The sequence below is a fragment of the Argopecten irradians genome, chromosome 9 (genome assembly GCF_041381155.1).
Source record: "Argopecten irradians isolate NY chromosome 9, Ai_NY, whole genome shotgun sequence".
In the NCBI taxonomy this organism is placed as follows: domain Eukaryota; kingdom Metazoa; phylum Mollusca; class Bivalvia; order Pectinida; family Pectinidae; genus Argopecten; species Argopecten irradians.
In genome coordinates, this window is record NC_091142.1 from 43,346,326 (window position 1) to 43,365,420 (window position 19,095).

Sequence of the window (19,095 nt, forward strand, 5' to 3'; positions counted from 1 at the left end):
TATACTGGTATCATACTTTATACTGGTATCGTACTTTATACTGGTATCATACTTTATACTGGTATTACTTTATTTTATACTGGTGTATCTGGTACTTTATACTGGTATCTACTTTATACTGGTATCATACTTTATACTGGTATCTGTACTTTATACTGGTATCATACTTTATACTGGTATCTACTTTATACTGGTATCGTACTTTATACTGGTATCATACTTTATACTGGTATCATACTTTATACTGGTATTACTTTATACTGGTTATACTTTATACTGGTATCATACTTTATACTGGTATCGTACTTTATACTGGTATCATACTTTATACTGGTATTGTACTTTATACTGGTGTCATACTTTGCACTGGTATCATACTTTATACTGGTATCATACTTTATACTGGTATCATACTTTATACTGGTATCATACTTTATACTGGTATCATACTTTATACTGGTATCATACTTTATACTGGTATCGTACTTTATACTGGTATCATACTTTATACTGGTATCATACTTTATACTGGTATATACTACGGTGTCATACTTTATACTGGTATTGTACTTTATACTGGTATCATACTTTATACGGTATCTACTTTATACTGGTATCATACTTTATACTGGTATCATACTTTATACTGGTATCATACTTTATACTGGTATCATACTTTATACTGGTATCGTACTTTATACTGGTATCATACTTTATACAGGCATTGTACTTTATACTGGTATCATACTTTATACTGGTATCATACTTTATACTGGTATCGTATACTTTATACTGGTATCGTACTTATACTGGTATCTACTTTATACTGGTATCATACTTTATACTGGTATCATACTTTATACTGGTATGTACTTTATACTGGTATCATACTTTATACTGGTATCGTACTTTATACTGGTATCGTACTTTATACTGGTATCTACTTTATACTGGTATCATACTTTATACTGGTATCGTACTTTATACTGGTATCATACTTTATACTGGTATGTACTTTATACTGGTATCATACTTTATACTGGTATCATACTTTATACTGGTATCTACTTTATACTGGTATCTACTTTATACTGGTATCATACTTTATACTGGTATCTGTACTTTATACTGGTATCATACTTTATACTGTTTACTTTATACTGGTATCATACTTTATACTGGTATCATACTTTATACTGGTATCGTACTTTATACTGGTATCGTACTTTATACTGGTATCGTACTTTATACTGGTATCATACTTTATACTGGTATCATACTTTATACTGGTATCATACTTTATACTGGTATCATACTTTATACTGGTATTGTACTTTATACTGGTATCGTACTTTATACTGGTATCATACTTTATACTGGTATTGTACTTTATACTGGTATCATACTTTATACTGGTATCGTACTTTATACTGGTATCGTACTTTATACTGGTATCATACTTTATACTGGTATCTTACTTTATACTGGTATCATACTTTATACTGGTATCATACTTTATACTGGTATCATACTTTATACTGGTATTGTACTTTATACTGGTATCGTACTTTATACTGGTATCATACTTTATACTGGTATCGTACTTTATACTGGTATCATACTTTATACTGGTATCATACTTTATACTGGTATCGTACTTTATACTGGTATCATACTTTATACTGGTATCGTACTTTATACTGGTATCGTACTTTATACTGGTATCGTACTTTATACTGGTATCATACTTTATACTGGTATCGTACTTTATACTGGTATCGTACTTTATACTGGTATCGTACTTTATACTGGTATCGTACTTTATACTGGTATCATACTTTATACTGGTATCGTACTTTATATACTGGTATATCGTATCGTACTTTATACTGGTATCATACTTTATACTGGTATCGTACTTTATACTGGTATCGTACTTTATACTGGTATCATACTTTATACTGGTATCGTACTTTATACTGGTATCGTACTTTATACTGGTATCATACTTTATACTGGTATCATACTTTATACTGGTATCGTACTTTATACTGGTATCATACTTTATACTGGTATCGTACTTTATACTGGTATCATACTTTATACTGGTATCATACTTTATACTGGTATTGTACTTTATACTGGTATTGTACTTTATACTGGTATCATACTTTATACTGGTATTGTACTTTATACTGGTATTGTACTTTATACTGGTATTGTACTTTATACTGGTATTGTACTTTATACTGGTATTGTACTTTATACTGGTATCATACTTTATACTGGTATTGTACTTTATACTGGTATTGTACTTTATACTGGTATTGTACTTTATACTGGTATCATACTTTTATACTGGTATCATACTTTATACTGGTATTGTACTTTATACTGGTATCATACTTTATACTGGTATTGTACTTTATACTGGTATTGTACTTTATACTGGTATCATACTTTATACTGGTATTGTACTTTATACTGGTATCATACTTTATACTGGTATCATACTTTATACTGGTATTGTACTTTATACTGGTATCGTACTTTATACTGGTATCATACTTTATACTGGTATCGTACTTTACATGGTACTTTATACTGGTTCATACTTTATACTGGTATTGTACTTTTACTGGTATTGTACTTTACACTGGTATCATACTTTATACTGGTATCATACTTTATACTGGTATTGTACTTTGCACTGGTGTTGTACTTTATACTGGTATTGTACTTTATACTGGTATTGTACTTTACACTGGTATTGTACTTTATACTGGTATTGTACTTTATACTGGTATTGTACTTTATACTGGTATTGTACTTTATACTGGTATTGTACTTTATACTGGTATTGTACTTTATACTGGTATCGTACTTTATACTGGTATCGTACTTTATACTGGTATCATACTTTATACTGGTATCATACTTTATACTGGTATCATACTTTATACTGGTATTGTACTTTATACTGGTATCATACTTTATACTGGTATCATACTTTATACTGGTATCATACTTTACACTGGTATCGTACTTTATACTGGTATTGTACTTTATACTGGTATCGTACTTTATACTGGTATTGTACTTTATACTGGTATCATACTTTATACTGGCATCGTACTTTATACTGGTACCATTTGTTGCTGAAATCATTCCATTTTTTACAACAAGATATTTTTGAGGTTGAGGTCAGAAGGACCGCAGTCAATTTGACGGGGTCAGTAGGATCGGGGTCTGCGTCAATAGGACCAGCATCAATAGGACCAAGGTCAGTAAGGGCCGGGGTCAGTAAGGACCGGGGTCAGTAAGGACCGGGGTCAGTAAGGACCGGGGTCAGTAAGGACCGGCGTCCATAAGTACCGGCGTCAGAAGGTCTGGGGTCAGTAAGGACTTACGTCAATAGGACCAAGGTCAGTAAGGGCCGTCATCAGTAGATCAGTGTTTTTGGATTTCTACAGTATTGCACCTACCCTGAAACTCGTTGGTCACCCTAGTGAGGCCCTTCTAAGATATTAATGCATTTAGTATAATTCTGTGTTGTTTGCCTGTTAAACATTGCGGACCTGTGATGGCCTTCCTGTTGTAACACTGTTTTGCTGCTGCATGGCTTTGATTGCTTTGTTTCTTCAGTTTAGCTTCTCTGCCTCAATCTGCATGACATTGCATGTTTTCTGCAAGTTAATTTATTTAGTTACTGCTACCTAGCCTGGTCTCTATAAAATCTGTTGTTCAGTAAAGCAGGTTTATTTATAGATCATTTGACAGGTCAATCTTATCAATAAGTAATTGTTGTGGTTGTTTTGTAGTAGAAAATTTAATATCTCCTAAATGATGTGATATATAGAAATGTTCTCACTAAAATGTTAAATACTACTTTATAATTCACCTGCACTCATTGGTAATTGTGCAAACTTTACCTAAAGGATAGAAGTGTTGGTTCAGAAATGTAGCCCTATTGTTACATGTAAGGAAATGTAGCCTTATTGTTACATGTAAGGAAATGTAGCCCTATTGTTACATGTAAGGAAATGTAGCCCTATTGTTACATGTAAGGCAATGTAGCCCTCTTGTTACATGTTAGGAAATGTAGCCCTATTGTTACATGTAAGGAAATGTAGCCCTATTGTTACATGTAAGGAAATGTAGCCCTATTGTTACATGTAAGGAAATGTAGCCCTATTGTTACATGTAAGGAAATGTAGCCCTATTGTTACATGTAAGGAAATGTAGCCCTATTGTTACATGTAAGGAAATGTAGCCCTATTGTTACATGTTAGGAAATGTAGCCCTATTGTTACATGTAAGGAAATGTAGCCCTATTGTTACATGTAAGGAAATGTAGCCCTATTGTTACATGTAAGGAAATGTAGCCCTATTGTTACATGTTAGGAAATGTAGCCCTATTGTTACATGTTAGGAAATGTAGCCCTATTGTTACATGTTAGGAAATGTAGCCCTATTGTTACATGTAAGGCAATGTAGCCCTATTGTTACATGTAAGGAAATGTAGCCCTATTGTTACATGTAAGGAAATGTAGCCCTATTGTTACATGTAAGGAAATGTAGCCCTATTGTTACATGTAAGGAAATGTAGCCCTATTGTTACATGTAAGGAAATGTAGCCCTATTGTTACATGTAAGGAAATGTAGCCCTATTGTTACATGTAAGGAAATGTAGCCCTATTGTTACATGTAAGGAAATGTAGCCCTATTGTTACATGTAAGGAAATGTAGCCCTATTGTTACATGTTAGGAAATGTAGCCCTATTGTTACATGTTAGGCAATGTAGCCCTATTATTACATGTTAGGAAATGTAGCCCTATTGTTACATGTAAGGCAATGTAGCCCTATTGTTACATGTAAGGAAATGTAGCCCTATTGTTACATTTAAGGAAATGTAGCCCTATTGTTACATGTAAGGAAATGTAGCCTTATTGTTACATGTAAGGAAATGTAGCCCTATTGTTACATGTAAGGAAATGTAGCCCTATTGTTACATGTAAGGAAATGTAGCCCTATTGTTACATGTAAGGAAATGTAGCCCTATTGTTACATGTTAGGCAATGTAGCCCTATTGTTACATGTAAGGAAATGAAGCCCTATTGTTACATGTTAGGAAATGTAGCCCTATTGTTACATGTAAGGAAATGTAGCCCTATTGTTACATGTTAGGAAATGTAGCCCTATTGTTACATGTAAGGAAATGAAGCCCTATTGTTACATGTTAGGAAATGTAGCCCTATTGTTACATGTTAGGAAATGTAGTCCTATTGTTACATGTTAGGAAATGTAGCCCTATTGTTACATGTTAGGAAATGTAGCCCTATTGTTACATGTTAGGAAATGTAGTCCTATTGTTACATGTTAGGCAATGTAGCCCTATTGTTACATGTAAGGAAATGTAGCCCTATTGTTACATGTTAGGAAATGTAGTCCTATTGTTACATGTTAGGAAATGTAGCCCTATTGTTACATGTTAGGAAATGTAGCCCTATTGTTACATGTAAGGAAATGTAGCCCTATTGTTACATGTAAGGAAATGTAGCCCTATTGTTACATGTAAGGAAATGTAGCCCTATTGTTACATGTTAGGAAATGTAGCCCTATTGTTACATGTTAGGAAATGTAGCCCTATTGTTACATGTAAGGAAATGTAGCCCTATTGTTACATGTAAGGAAATGTAGCCCTATTGTTACATGTTAGGAAATGTAGCCCTATTGTTACATGTAAGGAAATGTAGCCCTATTGTTACATGTAAGGAAATGTAGCCCTATTGTTACATGTTAGGCAATGTAGCCCTATTGTTACATGTTAGGAAATGTAGCCCTATTGTTACATGTAAGGAAATGTAGCCCTATTGTTACATGTAAGGAAATGTAGCCTTATTGTTACATGTAAGGAAATGTAGCCCTATTGTTACATGTTAGGAAATGTAGCCCTATTGTTACATGTAAGGAAATGTAGCCCTATTGTTACATGTAAGGAAATGTAGCCCTATTGTTACATGTAAGGAAATGTAGCCCTATTGTTACATGTAAGGAAATGTAGCTCTATTGTTACATGTAAGGAAATGTAGCCCTATTGTTACATGTAAGGCAATGTAGCCTTTATGTTACATGTAAGGAAATGTAGCCCTATTGTTACATGTAAGGAAATGTAGCCTTATTGTTACATGTTAGGAAATGTAGCCCTATTGTTACATGTAAGGAAATGTAGCCCTATTGTTACATGTAAGGAAATGTAGCTCTATTGTTACATGTAAGGAAATGTAGCCCTATTGTTACATGTAAGGCAATGTAGCCTTATTGTTACATGTAAGGAAATGTAGCCCTATTGTTACATGTAAGGAAATGTAGCCTTATTGTTACATGTTAGGAAATGTAGCCCTATTGTTACATGTAAGGAAATGTAGCCCTATTGTTACATGTAAGGAAATGTAGCCTTATTGTTACATGTAAGGAAATGTAGCCCTGTGGTTGCACTTTTCTACTTTCAGCATTTCACTGTTACATGTGTTACTTTATTCCTGATTGTTACCTGTATTTGACATTCACTGTATTCCTGATCGTAACCTGTATTTGACTTTGACTGTATTCCTGATTGTAATCTGTATTTGACATTCACTGTATTCCTGATTGTAACCTGTATTTGACATTTACTGTATTCCTGATTGTAACCTGTATTAGACATTTACTGTATTCCTGATTGTAACCTGTATTAGACATTTACTGTATTCCTGACTGTAACCTGTATTAGACATTCACTGTATTCCTGATTGTAACCTGTATTAGACATTTACTGTATTCCTGATTGTAACCTGTATTAGACATTTACTGTATTCCTGATTGTAACCTGTATTAGACATTTACTGTATTCCTGACTGTAACCTGTATTAGACATTTACTGTATTCCTGATTGTAACCTGTATTTGACATTTACTGTATTCCTGATTGTAACCTGTATTAGACATTTACTGTATTCCTGACTGTAACCTGTATTAGACATTTACTGTATTCCTGACTGTAATCTGTATTTGACATTCACTGTATTCCTGACTGTAACCTGTATTTGACATTCACTGTATTCCTGATCGTAACCTGTATTAGACATTTACTGTATTCCTGATTGTAACCTGTATTAGACATTTACTGTATTCCTGACTGTAACCTGTATTAGACATTCACTGTATTCCTGATTGTAACCTGTATTAGACATTCACTGTATTCCTGATTGTAACCTGTATTAGACATTTACTGTATTCCTGATTGTAACCTGTATTAGACATTTACTGTATTCCTGATTGTAACCTGTATTAGACATTTACTGTATTCCTGATTGTAACCTGTATTAGACATTTACTGTATTCCTGACTGTAACCTGTATTAGACATTTACTGTATTCCTGATTGTAACCTGTATTAGACATTTACTGTATTCCTGACTGTAACCTGTATTAGACATTTACTGTATTCCTGACTGTAACCTGTATTAGACATTCACTGTATTCCTGATTGTAACCTGTATTAGACATTTACTGTATTCCTGATTGTAACCTGTATTAGACATTTACTGTATTCCTGATTGTAACCTGTATTAGACATTTACTGTATTCCTGATTGTAACCTGTATTTGACTTTGACTGTATTCCTGATTGTAACCTGTATTAGACATTTACTGTATTCCTGATTGTAACCTGTATTAGACATTTACTGTATTCCTGATTGTAACCTGTATTAGACATTTACTGTATTCCTGATTGTAACCTGTATTAGACATTTACTGTATTCCTGATTGTAACCTGTATTAGACATTTACTGTATTCCTGATTGTAACCTGTATTAGACATTTACTGTATTCCTGATTGTAACCTGTATTAGACATTTACTGTATTCCTGACTGTAACCTGTATTAGACATTCACTGTATTCCTGATTGTAACCTGTATTAGACATTTACTGTATTCCTGATTGTAACCTGTATTAGACATTTACTGTATTCCTGACTGTAATCTGTATTTGACATTCACTGTATTCCTGACTGTAACCTGTATTTGACATTCACTGTATTCCTGATTGTAACCTGTATTAGACATTTACTGTATTCCTGATTGTAACCTGTATTAGACATTTACTGTATTCCTGACTGTAACCTGTATTAGACATTTACTGTATTCCTGACTGTAACCTGTATTAGACATTCACTGTATTCCTGATTGTAACCTGTATTAGACATTTACTGTATTCCTGATTGTAACCTGTATTAGACATTCAATGTTTTCCTGACTGTAACCTGTATTAGACATTCACTGTATTCCTGACTGTAACCTGTATTAGACATTCACTGTATTCCTGACTGTAACCTGTATTAGACATTCACTGTATTCCTGACTGTAACCTGTATTAGACATTTACTGTATTCCTGATTGTAACCTGTATTAGACATTTACTGTATTCCTGATTGTAACCTGTATTAGACATTTACTGTATTCCTAACTGTAACCTGTATTAGACATTCAATGTTTTCCTGACTGTAACCTGTATTAGACATTTACTGTATTCCTGACTGTAACCTGTATTAGACATTTACTGTATTCCTGATTGTAACCTGTATTAGACATTTACTGTATTCCTGACTGTAACCTGTATTAGACATTCAATGTTTTCCTGACTGTAACCTGTATTAGACATTTACTGTATTCCTGATTGTTACCTGTATTTGACAGAGACCTTGACCAGGCTAGTATGGAAGCTGTAGCGGCCTTGCTGGCTGGACTGCCCCTTCAACCTGAGGAGAGTGACCGTGGCGATTTAATGGAGGCTAAATCACAACTCTTCCTTAAGTATGTATAACAATAAATCATCGTTCTTGTCTGCTACAATGATACAAAGTATTTTCCATTACTCTTATTAAATTTTTTCAAACAACTTCTTTTCGAGATCCAAAATGTCTAGAGTACAGATAATGGACATGTAGCATGCTGGGATAAAGGGCTACTTAGTTTGTTCAAATGAAAGGTCTTGACCTTCTTTTGAGGTCACAGAGGTCAAGAAGGTAAAATCTTTACACAACGTTTTGTCCAAAACTGAGAGGCTAAAAGACCTGAAACTTGTAACATACTTTAATCTGGTCATACTGGTACTTAGTACTCTAGTACTCTTTTCTGGGATACAGTTAGATATTTTTGATATTTTCATCTTGAAGTAGAATAAGAAGCCCAAACTTTTCAATGATTGTAATTGTGTAAAGTAAGAAACTTTAATTTGTAACTGAAGAAACAAAATATTTTTTATAAAATGTAAATTTTGGATGATTTCTTTTTATAAAATTTAAATTTTAGATGATTTTTTTTTATAAAAGTAAATTTTAAATGATTTTGTTTTTATAAAAAGTAAATTTTAGATGATTTGTTTTTAGGTATTTGACCTTGTTTATGAACCTTCTTAATGATTGTTCGGAGGAAGAACAAGACACAGCGATGGATCCAAACAGGAAGAGAAGCACCTCCAACCTGAGTGCTCTCAGGAACTGTACAGTACAGGCAATGTCCAACCTTCTCAACGCTAACATAGATAGTGGCTTAATGCATTCCATAGGTAACTTATTTTTATTCTAAAGATGCAGTACAGGCCATGTCCAATCTTCACAACGATAATACATATATTGTCTTAATGCATTCCATAGGTATCTTATCTTTGCTATAAAGATACAGTACAGGCCATGTCCAACCTTTTTAACACCAACAATTTCAGTAGCAACCAAAACTTTTGACAGAGGGAATTGCTTCAAATGAATAATAAATCAAGTCGCATCTAAAGAATGCTGATACTGGTTATAGGAAGAAATATATGGATAAAGGTCTGAGTGTGGTAATGTTGGGGGAAAGTTAATGAAAGTTTGTTTTGAAATGTTTATATTGAAGACTTGTTAATATTGATTGATCCTATTGCCAGCTCTTGGTTACCATAAGGACCCACAAACAAGAGCAGCCTTTATGGAAGTGCTAACAAAGATCCTACAACAAGGTACAGAGTTTGAGACCCTTGCTGAGACTGCTCTTGCTGACAGATTTGAGCGACTGGTAGAACTAGTGACTATGATAGGGGACAAAGGGGAACTGCCAATTGCTATGGCTCTGGCTACGGTGGTACCAACACAACAAATGGTATGTGTGAATCAACCAAAAGGGTAAAGGTCAAAGTTCAAAAGGATCTCAGTCGGGGCAGTAATTAGTCCTGCCAGTGAAACCGTAGGTTGTTTCTAATGGTGTGCGTGTGAATGTATGTATTTATGTAATATGGGACAAGGAAGTCATTCTAACCATGTAGACAAAATAAATTGTCAATTGTCAATTGTCATGGTAATTTCAGAGGTCAAAGGGTGAAAATTAACAGTTTCATTGTTTAAGTCCTAATTAATTAACCAAATTGACCTTATTAAAACGGCCCAACGTGATACCCCTCCCTTTAGTTTCTGGATGATTACTTGAGAACACATCAACAGCATTTGTTCAAAAGTCATACCATGATAGCATATGAGGAAATAGAGCTTGGGATTGAATTTGGGGTCAAAAGATACCATGATAGCATATGAGGAAATAGAGCTTGGGATTGAATTTTGGGTCAAAAGGTCAACTACAAAGGTCTCTGTTACTAACAATAGATTGTTTCACAAGTTTCCAGATGTGATAACTTAACACATCAACAGAATTTTTTCAAATGCTTACAACGATAGCATATGAGAAAATAGAGCTTGGGATTGAATTCGGGGTCAAAAGGTCAACTAAAAAGGTCACTGTTACTAAAAATAGATTGGTTCACAGATTTTAGTTTCCTGACAAAATCTTGAGAACAGTACATCAACAGAATTTATTTAAACTTCATACAGTTAAAGCATAACTAAGCAATAATAACTTGCCAGAGATTAGAAAATATAATTGATGGCAGGGGACGTGTGTTGCTTGCAACACTTGCTGTAAGCTTGTTGAAATTAATAGTTCTTATAAATAGAGGTCAAAAGTTATAGGGTCAGAGGGCAGCATAAAATAAGATAGATATGAAAGTGAGTAAAGGCCAAAGTTCATGTAAGATTATTAATCAGTTTATGTATGAACCTTATAATTTGCTGTTTGATATTTCAGGACGAGTTGCCTCATGTGTTTGTGAACCTTATAATTTATTGTTTGATATTTCAGGGTGAGCTGGCACATGTATTTGTGAACCTGTTTGATTGGTTGTTTATTATTTTAGGATGAACTGGCTCGTGTGTTTGTGAACCTGTTCGATGCCAAACATCTGCTGTACCAGTTACTGTGGAACATGTTCTCTAAGGAAGTATGTAACTGTTTTACCTGTATTTACTCCAGCATGCTACGGTTCTTTGCACATTCTCAGACACATACACTGTATCACTTTTGTTTGAGTTTACCTCAGAACATCTCAAAGAGATCCATTTCATATCAGTCATGGCAATTTTACTACTTGTTTCCCAAAGACTCTGTGTTAGATATGATGGTTTTAAGATACTATTTGTGAAAATGAAGTGAAGTATCAATGGTATAGGATATTTATATTATAAGATACATGTATTTCAAGTTTATCATGGTTTGAAATAGAAATGTTTGTGATATTTATGCCTCTGTGTTGACACTAACCTGTTCATAATTTTACTGTTTGAAGTCTATGCTTGGTAGTTATTGTTTAGCTGAGTTATATAAAAAATATCTGACATTCAGGACAAACAAAAATTATCATTTGACACCTTTTGGCTTTTTAACCATTTGCTGTATAGGAAATGCATGTGAGAAAACAGCATTTTCTTCATCAGTCAAATAACAGGAAGAGAATCAGGGATATAATTATATATTACTTTGTTGTGATATTTTATTGATGATTTAGGTAATATTTTTGAAATTCAAAAATCATGATTTTTTGTGAAAAGCTTAAAGTCAATCTAAATGATGCACTATAAATTTGTTTTTAATTTCTCTATTTGCAAGTGTCAGCATTTTGATTCTATTTTTTTGATTTCAAAAATATTTCTTGTACGGAAATACCAAGACAAGTGAAGACTACTCTAGTGTATTAAATAAGGGAGACTACTCTGGTATACTGGATGATGTTTACATGGTAGATATAAGTGAAGTCTACTCCAGTGTGCCAGATGATGCTTACATAGTAGATATAAGGGGAGACTACTCTGGTATACCAGATGATGTTTACATAGTAGATATAAGTGAAGTCTACTCCAGTGTGCCAGATGATGCTTACATATAGTAGATATAAGGGGAGACTACTCTGGTATACCAGATGATGTTTACATGGTAGATATAAGTGAAGTCTACTCCAGTGTGCCAGATGATGCTTACATAGTAGATATAAGGGGAGACTACTCTGGTATACCAGATGATGTTTACATAGTAGATATAAGTGAAGTCTACTCCAGTGTGCCAGATGATGCTTACATAGTAGATATAAGGGGAGACTACTCTGGTATACCAGATGATGTTTACATAGTAGATATAAGTGAAGTCTACTCCAGTGTGCCAGATGATGCTTACATATAGTAGATATAAGGGGAGACTACTCTGGTATACCAGATGATGTTTACATGGTAGATATAAGTGAAGTCTACTCCAGTGTGCCAGATGATGCTTACATAGTAGATATAAGGGGAGACTACTCTGGTATACCATGATGATGTTTACATAGTAGATATAAGTGAAGTCTACTCCAGTGTGCCAGATGATGCTTACATATAGTAGATATAAGGGGAGACTACTCTGGTATACCAGATGATGTTTACATGGTAGATATAAGTGAAGTCTACTCCAGTGTGCCAGATGATGCTTACATGTTAGATATAAGGAGAGACTACTTCAGTAAATAAGGTGATGTTTAAATGCTTGATATCAAGGGCCATATCTGGTCTAGGTTGTCTAGTGTAGGATATAAAGGGGCCATGTCTGGTCTTTAGGTGTAAGATGAAAGGGAGTCTGTATATGAAGGGATAAAGGGGCCATATCTGGTCTGTAGGTGTAGGATATAAAGGGGCCATATGTCTGTAAGATAAAAGTGGCAGTACCAGTTCTGTAGTGTAGGATGAAAGGGGCCATATCTGGTCTGTAAGTGTAAGATAAAAGCGGTAATATCAGTCTGTAGATGTAGGATATAAAGGGGCCATATCAGTTCTGTAGAAATAGGATATAAAGAGACCATATCTGGTCTGTAGGTGTAGGAGATAAAGGGGCCATATCTGGTCTGTAGGTGTAGGATAAAAGGGGCTATATCTGGTCTGTATGTGTGAGATAAAAGGGATAATATCAGGTCTGTAGATGTAGGAGATGTAGGATATAAAGAGGCCATATCATGGTCTGTAGTGTAGGATATAAAGGGGCCATATCTGGTCTGTAGGTGTAGGAGATAAAAGGGCTATATCTGGTCTGTAGATGTAGGATATAAAAAGGGGAGATATATCTGGTCTGTAGAAATAGGATATATAAAGGGCCATATCTGGTCTGTAGGTGTAGGAGTAGGGGATCTGGTCTGTAGGTGTAGGATATAAAGGGGCCATATCTGGTCTGTGTCTGTAGGTGTAGTGTAGGATATAAAGGGGCCATATCTGGTCTGTAGGTGTAGGAGATAAAGGGGCCATATCTGGTCTGTAGGTGTAGAATATAAAGGGGTCAGATCTGGTCTGTAGGTGTAGGATATAAAGGGGCCATATCTGGTCTAGATGTAGGATATAAAGGGGCCATATCTGGTCTGTAGGTGTAGGAGATAAAGGGGCCATATCTGGTCTGTAGGTGTAGGATATAAAGGGGCCATATCTGGTCTGTAGGTGTAGGATATAAAGGGGCCATATCTGGTCTGTAGTGTAGGATATAAAGGGGTAGGTCTGTAGGTGTAGGATATAAAGAGGCCATATCTGGTCTGTAGGTGTAGGATATAAAGAGGGGCCATATCTGGTCTGTAGGTGTAGTGGATATAAAGGGGCCATATCTGGTCTGTAGGTGTAGGATATAAAGGGGCCATATCTGGTCTGTAGGTGTAGGCCATATCTGGTCTGTAGGTGTAGGATATAAAGGGGCCATATCTGGTCTGTAGGTGTAGGATATAAAGGGGCCATATCTGGTCTGTAGGTGTAGGATATAAAGGGGCCATATCTGGTCTGTAGGTGTAGGATATAAAGGGGCCATATCTGGTCTGTAGTAGGTGTAGGATATAAAGGGGCCATATCTGGTCTGTAGGTGTAAGATATAAAGGGGCCATATCTAATCTGTAGGTAAGGATTAAAGAGGCCATATCTGGTCTGTAGGTTTAGGATTAAAGAGGCCATATCTGGTCTGTAGGTAAGGATTAAAGAGGCTATATCTGCATGGTCTAGAATTGTTTATATCAGTTTAGGTGTAGGATAAGGATGCTGCAATGATTGAAATCAAAACAAAGGTTTGTTTATACAAATTGACTTTTATGGTCTCATTTTATTTCTCTTTCTCATCATTGTTCCTACTCATACATACATGTGATATTCCCTCACATAGAACCATACAAGGCCTATAAGACAGTAGGTGTAGTGCGATACATCTAACAGAGAAGCCTGTAGGTCAGGAGAGATAAATCTTGTACTAGGATCCATATTGATGATCAACTGATATCATTTCAGGTCACTCACACCAAAAGATATTGTTAAAAACGTCTGAAAACCTTATTTATTTTCCTCATTTTTAGAAAGTTGTTGTGTCCATATAACCGTACAAAATTGATATTGTAAGTAGCTGTGTGGAATGATTACCGCGTGTGTTATCTCCCTTATTTCAGGGACAAATCTCTCTCATATGTGAACAGGACATATCACATGTACCGGTATGTAAACAGGTGTATTCAATCCTTTGTTTTTGGTTGTTTTATTTATTTTTATTTTTGCCATATTATTTTTCATTTTTGTTTTTTTGTTAAATTTTACAATCATTATCAACATATATGTTTGTGTAGAATCATGCCCTTTAGTTGATGTGATATGAATGTTAGAGAACAGGTTTCCAGCAATGAAAGCTGTATATGTGAATTGATTTGCTTTTATTATTTGATCCATGCCAGCATGCTCAGAAGACTTAAGTTGGAGTTATCTCCACACTACACACTATCAGTATTGTCATTGTCTGTATATCAACCATTGGTTTCAAGAGGTTTTCCTAAAAAATAGACAACAAATTGTTTTAAAATGACACGTGTTTACTGGGTATGGTATTCTATTAATCACGCATTAGAGAAATTGTCACAGTTTTGTTTCAGGTTTTAAAACAATCAGCCATTTTTATTGATCTTATATTTTTAATGATTAGTCAGACATTACCTTCTCCATAGGTATGCTTTTAGAAAATCTGATACAATACTGTTTAAATACTGTCAAAGTCTATATAGTGTGCAATTTTAGTGAGAATTTGAATTTAAGTGGTTAAATTTTTAAATGCTGATACAAAATAGCACAGTTGTGACTGAGTGAACTCTGTACACAGGTAGAGATTGCAGACTGTATGCAGACTCTTTTCCGTGGTAACAGTCTGGCTAGCAAGATCATGGCATACTGCTTCAGATTCTATGGACAGAATTATCTTCGGGAACTTCTCAACCCACTCATCATGGAAATGTTCCAACTGGAGAGACAACAAAAAGTCTCCTATGAAATTGATTCAGCAAGGTATTAAAGTATAATTGTAACTTATTATTTCGACATGGAAATTTTAAGATTGGTTCCATTGTAATAAAATCATGTATGATATTTAAAATCCATGCATGGTATAAGATGATATATCAATGACATCTGTAGTGGAATTCTGCTGAATAAAGTGTATGATGTATATTTATGCTGCAGACTGGAGAGTGGGGAAAGCATTGAAGACAACAAGAAGTACTTAATGATTATCACCCAGAAAGTCTTCAACGTAGTCGTGGGATCAGCACAGCAGTATGTTTCTATAACCTCTGACCTGTATAATTATTGGCTATCAGTACTTATATAGCCTTTCTAGCTGACCTGTATAACGATTGGCTATCAGTACTTATATAACCTCTGACCTGTATAACGATTGGCTCTCGGTACTTATATAGCCTCTGACCTGTATAACGATTGGTTATCAGTACTAATATAACCTCTGACCCATATAATGATTGGCTATCAGTACTTATATTACCTCTGACCTGTATAATGATTGGCTATCAGTAATCAGTACTCGTATAACCTCTTACCTGTATAATGATTGGTTATCAGTACTTATATAACCTTTGACCTGTATAACGATTGGCTCTGCTTTCCATTTAGGTTTCCAACCAAGTTGCGGAGTATGTGTCACTGCCTACACCAAGTCGTCACACAGCGTTTCCAGCAAAACAGTGCAGACGCTGTTTGGACAGTCATTGGAACTGTGATCTTTTTACGCTTCATCAACCCTGCTATAGGTAAATTAATTTGCTGGCCATGCATTATGATGTCATTAAGTTGTGTGTCCTCAAATACCAAACACTGCACAAAACACACATCCAGAAAATAAGTTTTTACAAATGATGTAATATTAGAGATCAATACTCATATGCTGGGCATAATGGATATTCAACTTTTGTATCAAGTCTCTCTTTGAGTATCAAGTTTATGTTTGTGTATCAAGTCTCTGTTTGAGTATCAAGTCTGTGTTTGAGTATCAAGTCTGTGTTTGAGTATCAAGTCTGTGTTTGAGTATCATGTCTGTGTTTGAGTATCATGTCTGTGTTTGAGTATCAAGTCTGTGTTTGAGTATCATGTCTGTGTTTGAGTATCATGTCTGTGTTTGAGTATCAAGTCTGTGTTTGAGTATCATGTCTGTGTTTGAGTATCAAGTCTGTGTTTGAGTATCATGTCTGTGTTTGAGTATCAAGTCTGTGTTTGAGTATCAAGTCTGTGTTTGAGTATCATGTCTGTGTTTCAGTATCAAGTCTGTGTTTCAGTATCATGTCTGTGTTTGAGTATCATGTCTGTGTTTGAGTATCATGTCTGTGTTTCAGTATCATGTCTGTGTTTGAGTATCAAGTCTGTGTTTGAGTATCAAGTCTGTGTTTGAGTATCAAGTCTGTGTTTGAGTATCATGTCTGTGTTTGAGTATCAAGTCTGTGTTTGAGTATCAAGTCTGTGTTTGAGTATCAAGTCTGTGTTTGAGTATCATGTCTGTGTTTCAGTATCATGTCTGTGTTTGAGTATCATGTCTGTGTTTGAGTATCAAGGTCTGTGTTTGAGTATCAAGTCTGTGTTTGAGTATCAAGTCTGTGTTTGAGTATCAAGTCTGTGTTTGAGTATCATGTCTGTGTTTGAGTATCATGTCTGTGTTTGAGTATCATGTCTGTGTTTGAGTATCAAGTCTGTGTTTGAGTATCATGTCTGTGTTTGAGTATCAAGTCTGTGTTTGAGTATCATGTCTGTGTTTGAGTATCAAGTCTGTGTTTGAGTATCATGTCTGTGTTTGAGTATCATGTCTGTGTTTCAGTATCATGTCTGTGTTTCAGTATCAAGTCTGTGTTTGAGTATCATGTCTGTGTTTGAGTATCATGTCTGTGTTTCAGTATCAAGTCTGTGTTTGAGTATCATGTCTGTGTTTCAGTATCATGTCTGTGTTTGAGTATCATGTCTGTGTTTGAGTATCAAGTCTGTGTTTGAGTATCATGTCTGTGTTTCAGTATCAAGTCTGTGTTTGAGTATCATGTCTGTGTTTGAGTATCATGTCTGTGTTTCAGTATCATGTCTGTGTATCATGTCTGTGTTTGAGTATCAAGTCTGTGTTTGAGTATCAAATCATAGTTTCAGTATCAAGTCTGTGTTTGAGTATCAAGTCTGTGTTTGAGTATCATGTCTGTGTTTGAGTATCATGTCTGTGTTTGAGTATCATGTCTGTGTTTCAGTATCATGTCTGTGTTTGAGTATCATGTCTGTGTTTCAGTATCAAGTCTGTGTTTGAGTATCATGTCTGTGTTTGAGTATCAAGTCTGTGTTTTGAGTATCAAGTCTGTGTTTGAGTATCAAGTCTGTGTTTGAGTATCATGTCTGTGTTTGAGTATCAAGTCTGTGTTTGAGTATCATGTCTGTGTTTGAGTATCAAGTCTGTGTTTCAGTATCATGTCTGTGTTTGAGTATCAAGTCTGTGTTTGAGTATCATGTCTGTGTTTCAGTATCATGTCTGTGTTTGAGTATCAAGTCTGTGTTTGAGTATCATGTCTGTGTTTGAGTATCATGTCTGTGTTTATGTCTGTGTTTGAGTATCATGTCTGTGTTTGAGTATCATGTCTGTGTTTGAGTATCATGTCTGTGTTTGAGTATCAAGTCTGTGTTTGAGTATCATGTCTGTGTTTGAGTATCAAGTCTGTGTTTGAGTATCAAGTCTGTGTTTGAGTATCAAGTCTGTGTTTGAGTATCAAGTCTGTGTTTGAGTATCAAGTCTGTGTTTGAGTATCATGTCTGTGTTTCAGTATCAAGTCTGTGTTTGAGTATCAAGTCTGTGTTTGAGTATCATGTCTGTGTTTGAGTATCATGTCTGTGTTTCAGTATCATGTCTGTGTTTCAGTATCATGTCTGTGTTTGAGTATCAAGTCTGTGTTTGAGTATCAAGTCTGTGTTTGAGTATCATGTCTGTGTTTGAGTATCATGTCTGTGTTTGAGTATCAAGTCTGTGTTTCAGTATCAAGTCTGTGTTTGAGTATCATGTCTGTGTTTGAGTATCATGTCTGTGTTTGAGTATCAAGTCTGTGTTTCAGTATCATGTCTGTGTTTGAGTATCATGTCTGTGTTTGAGTATCATGTCTGTGTTTGAGTATCATGTCTGTGTTTCAGTATCATGTCTGTGTTTGAGTATCAAGTCATAGTTTCAGTATCATGTCTGTGTTTGAGTATCAAGTCTGTGTTTGAGTATCATGTCTGTGTTTGAGTATCATGTCTGTGTTTGAGTATCAAGTCTGTGTTTGAGTATCAAGTCATAGTTTCAGTATCAAGTCTGTGTTTGAGTATCAAGTCTGTGTTTGAGTATCAAGTCATAGTTTCAGTATCAAGTCTGTGTTTGAGTATCAA

At 35.0% G+C, this 19,095-nt stretch overlaps 1 protein-coding gene across 1 annotated transcript in view; it reads left to right on the forward strand.

Moving 5' to 3' along the window:
• LOC138330788 (neurofibromin-like) overlaps positions 1–19,095 on the forward strand; it is a 171,562-nt gene that overhangs the window by 76,913 nt on the left and 75,554 nt on the right. The window contains 7 exon segments of the mRNA XM_069278307.1: positions 8,738–8,854; positions 9,430–9,608; positions 9,966–10,177; positions 11,262–11,345; positions 15,530–15,711; positions 15,886–15,978; positions 16,333–16,469. Coding sequence (XP_069134408.1) covers positions 8,738–8,854; positions 9,430–9,608; positions 9,966–10,177; positions 11,262–11,345; positions 15,530–15,711; positions 15,886–15,978; positions 16,333–16,469 — 1,004 coding nt within the window.